At 31.3% G+C, this 4,173-nt stretch overlaps 1 protein-coding gene across 1 annotated transcript in view; it reads left to right on the top strand.

The window, feature by feature from the left end:
- LOC115209089 (toll-like receptor 13) overlaps positions 1-2,947 on the top strand; it is a 9,128-nt gene extending 6,181 nt beyond the window's left edge. The window contains exon 2 of the mRNA XM_029777203.2: positions 663-2,947. Within this exon, the coding sequence (XP_029633063.1) occupies positions 745-2,808 (2,064 nt within the window). The 5' untranslated portion in view covers positions 663-744 and the 3' untranslated portion in view covers positions 2,809-2,947. The remainder of the gene's footprint in view (positions 1-662) is intronic.
- The last annotated feature ends 1,226 nt before the right edge of the window (positions 2,948-4,173 follow it).

Raw genomic sequence — 4,173 nt, 5'->3', positions numbered from 1 at the left:
TCCTAAATACAACAATATCTGTTTCAACACACGACTTCACATAAAAAATCTTGCACAACAAATATTTAAACGTATATATATATTATATATATATATATATATATATATATATATATATATGTAAGATCGTAGTCTTATATATATATATATATATATATATATAATATATATATATATATAAGACTACGATCTTACATTTGCTTTTCAGTTGAGAGGGATGCATGGCTGATGAAGCTGAGCCTCAGAGTATGAATGATATGTTTTAAGGTATATACGAGTTGCGTTTAAGGGTGTATGGCTTCTCAAGGGCAACTTTAAGAGTCTTTGTCAGAAAAATAAATACGAGAAATATATAGGTGAGGGTCGATGTACTTGTCTTTACTCTCCCGTAAAATTAGCATTGTGTCCTTATTAGTGGTGTTTATTATCAATAGATTTGGAATAATCGATAATAATTTCTTCCCCTCTAGATCTAGAGCAAGAAGCATATTGCTGAATTTAAAATTTAACATATTATATACTAAATATTGTCCCTTATAGGATTCACTAAAATATGTTTATTTCATGCTACATTGTCCGAATGTGATTTAGTTTTAGTGTTTTGTAATATAAATTCTTTTATTTGTAATATTAAGTGTAGTGTCTCGTTTGAACTATTTCAGATATGGATGAAATGTTGACGACCTGAATAGAATGAAGCTTTGTAGATCAACCCATCCAAATTCGTAACTAAATTTCTGCACAATGAATTCTTTGTCTCTAAGCGTACTCTTCCTGATATGTCATGTTTCATGTAGTGAAGTGAAAGGATGTCGCGTTATAAGAAAAGATAGATACTTATGTTATGGGAGCCATTTTGTTCCAATTTTACCAAATTACACTACATCTGTAACATTCACAGATCTAAAAATTCACAATTGGGACAACCAAACCTTTCAAAATTTGACAGAACTGCCCTTACTAGAACATTTGTTAATTAAATCCACCCGGCTTAAGACATCTACTAATGATGTATTTAAGTCTTTGAAGTATATAGAAGAATTCGAAATTATTAATCTTCAGTTGCCCCTTCCAGAATTACGAAATGTGCTGTTTGGTTTACCACTGACTACAAAAAATTTAGTTTTCACTGAAATGAATTTGGAATATTTCACTAAAGATATATTTGATGGTCTCAGAGGAACAAACGTTTCAACAATTATCATAGAGCAATCTACAATGTTACGTTTTGATGGCAGCTATTTCACCGGTATAGATCGATTAGAACAACTTGTTCTTCAAAGAGACGGTATTACCAGAGTTACCGACTGGGGATATCTTCCTAATTTGACTTATCTAGATTTGTATCATAACGAAATTTCAATTTTACCAACATTTAGAAATGAATCAGGATTTATATTTTACCCAAAACTTGAAAAGCTTTTCTTAGGTTTATCAGGACTTACTTACCTAAACAGCAATTTTTTCAAAGGATTAGACCGTCTACATACACTGGGTATCTATGTTGGTGATATCTATTTAATCAGCTCGGATGTTTTCCAGAAATTGAAACATCTACGAGCAGTAAGTTTAGTATCTCGTAATCACCGTATCATAAGATTTGAGCGAAACGTCTTCAAACTCAAATTATTGGAATCAGTGGAGCTAATTAACATTCATGTTGATGTTAACGAAGGCAAACCCTCTTCGTTATTAAAGTCGTGCACACAGCTAAGAAATTTGATTCTGAGAAATGTCAGTAACATAAACGCCAACGATTTACTTAAGCCACTGACTAAACTGGAAAATCTGAAGATTACTGATGGGCAGGTTAGAAGTGTTCCAGATTCGATTTGTAATATGAACAATCTTACAAAACTTTCCATTTGTTATACAACTGTTAGCAAATGGAACAAAGCGAATTGCTCAGCTATGAGAGTATTGCGTAAACTGGAGTTAAAGCATAATAAAATTATCTATGTTAATCCAAAATTATTTTCTCAGTTACTATTCAGCAACGAGAAACTGAAGATTGATCTCTCAAACAACCCGTTCGTTTGTGACTGCAAAACACTCTGGTTTCGAGACTGGTCACGGAAAAATGCAGGGCGATTGAAGAATTACAAAATTTACCGTTGCTTCAGTCCCAACTCACTTGGTCACGTTCATTTGCGAAATTTTTCTCTAAGCTGGGATTACTGTGAAAACATAAACAAACCATCTTCTATCGCCGTTGCTGGAGTGATTGTAGCTGTGCTGGCAGTGATGTTTGTATTTACAGCAATATTATCATATACAAAACGATGGTCGATTCGCCTCTGTATTTACCAATCATTAGTAAGAAAGAGAAAATACAAAGCGCTCGTTAATAATGGCCAATATAAGTACGATGCGTTCATATGTTATTGCAGCACTGACGTCAACTGGGTTCTGAATAAACTTTTACCCATTATAGAAGAAGAAAACCATTTCAATTTATGTTTGCATGACAGGGACTTTTTGGTTGGAAACGATATTGTTGATAATATCGTAGACAGCATGCAACAAAGCCGTAAGGTTGTTCTAGTGTTGTCAAATGATTTTGCTCAGAGTAGCTGGTGCCAGTTTGAAGCAAGTATTGCCCAGCAAAAGATCTTAGAAGAGCACTACGATATTATCATTCCTGTTTTGTTAAATGAAATTCCGTCGAATTTACAAACTAAAAGGCTTGGAATTTTACTGAAACAGAAAACGTACCTCGAATGGCCGAACGACGAACAATATGAAGAAATGTTTTGGGAACGTTTTATAGGACGGCTGAACGCAAATGATATCGATAACGAGATTTAGAGCTAAATGGTAGAGCGTTAGTTTCAAAGCAGACAAACAATTACACAGGAGAAGTAAAGCTGTTGCTAATGTATCCATAAATATGTATCAGTGATACAAATCTAGAAAAGAGTCTTTATAGTGAATATTCTATGTATAATTACTCTCTGATTGTTTTTTGACAAATTTCATACTCTGATAATAGATATATATATATATATATATTATATATATATATATATATATATATATATATATATATATATATATATCTAATTAATTTGACTATTCAATTTTAAATTCACTGTATAATATAATTTGTAAAAATTAAACATGTTACATTTTAACTATCTCTATACCAGCTAGTTCTTTTACACACATAATGCATGCATACATACGTACATAATTCATTCATTCATATATACACGCATACATACATACATGCATGCATACATACATGCATACATATAAACATACATACATACACGCATACATACATGCACACATACATGCATACATACATGCATACATACATACAAACATACATACATACAAACATACATACATACATACATATGTGCATACATACATACATACATACATACATACATACATACATACATACATACATACATACATACATACATACATACATACATACATACATACATACATACATACATACATACATGCATACATACATACATACATACATAGATATATGCATGCATACATAGATGCGTACGTGCATAGATACATACATACCTGTAATTTATACCTTACCTGTAATTATCGGGGTACTATCTTATACGCTGCTTATAGAGCAATATTGAAAATTTAGGCTTATCAAAACCAGAGAGTAGACAGCTGAATCGACGACTTCAGATCCAATTAATCACTAGAAGTGTAAAAATCTGCAAAACTTTTCAGAAGTTTATCATTTAAGTATATATGATTATGTCTAGATATGCAAGTATGTGCATGACAAGATATACATAAAACAAAACATACAAATCTGTAAGTATAAATACATACATACATACATACATACATACATACATACATACATACATACATATATACAAAAATACAGATGTTGATATTGAAATTCCAATGAAGGAGTCTTGGATGTAGGTTAGAAACCGGTTCATTTTTTTATTAGCAAGAAATCTCGAAATAAAACTGAATAATGACATACATACATACATACATACATACATACATACATGCATGCATATATATATATAAATACATGAACGCATACATACACATAAATGCTTATACATACATACATACATACATACATACATACATACATACACACACATACATATATACATATATACATACATACATACATAATACAAAAACACCGTTGCTAATAAT

The sequence above is a fragment of the Octopus sinensis genome, linkage group LG3 (genome assembly GCF_006345805.1).
Source record: "Octopus sinensis linkage group LG3, ASM634580v1, whole genome shotgun sequence".
Taxonomy (NCBI): Eukaryota; Metazoa; Mollusca; class Cephalopoda; order Octopoda; family Octopodidae; genus Octopus; species Octopus sinensis.
The sequence above is the reverse complement of the archived record's forward strand: the minus strand, read 5'-3'. Positions and strand labels throughout refer to the sequence as shown.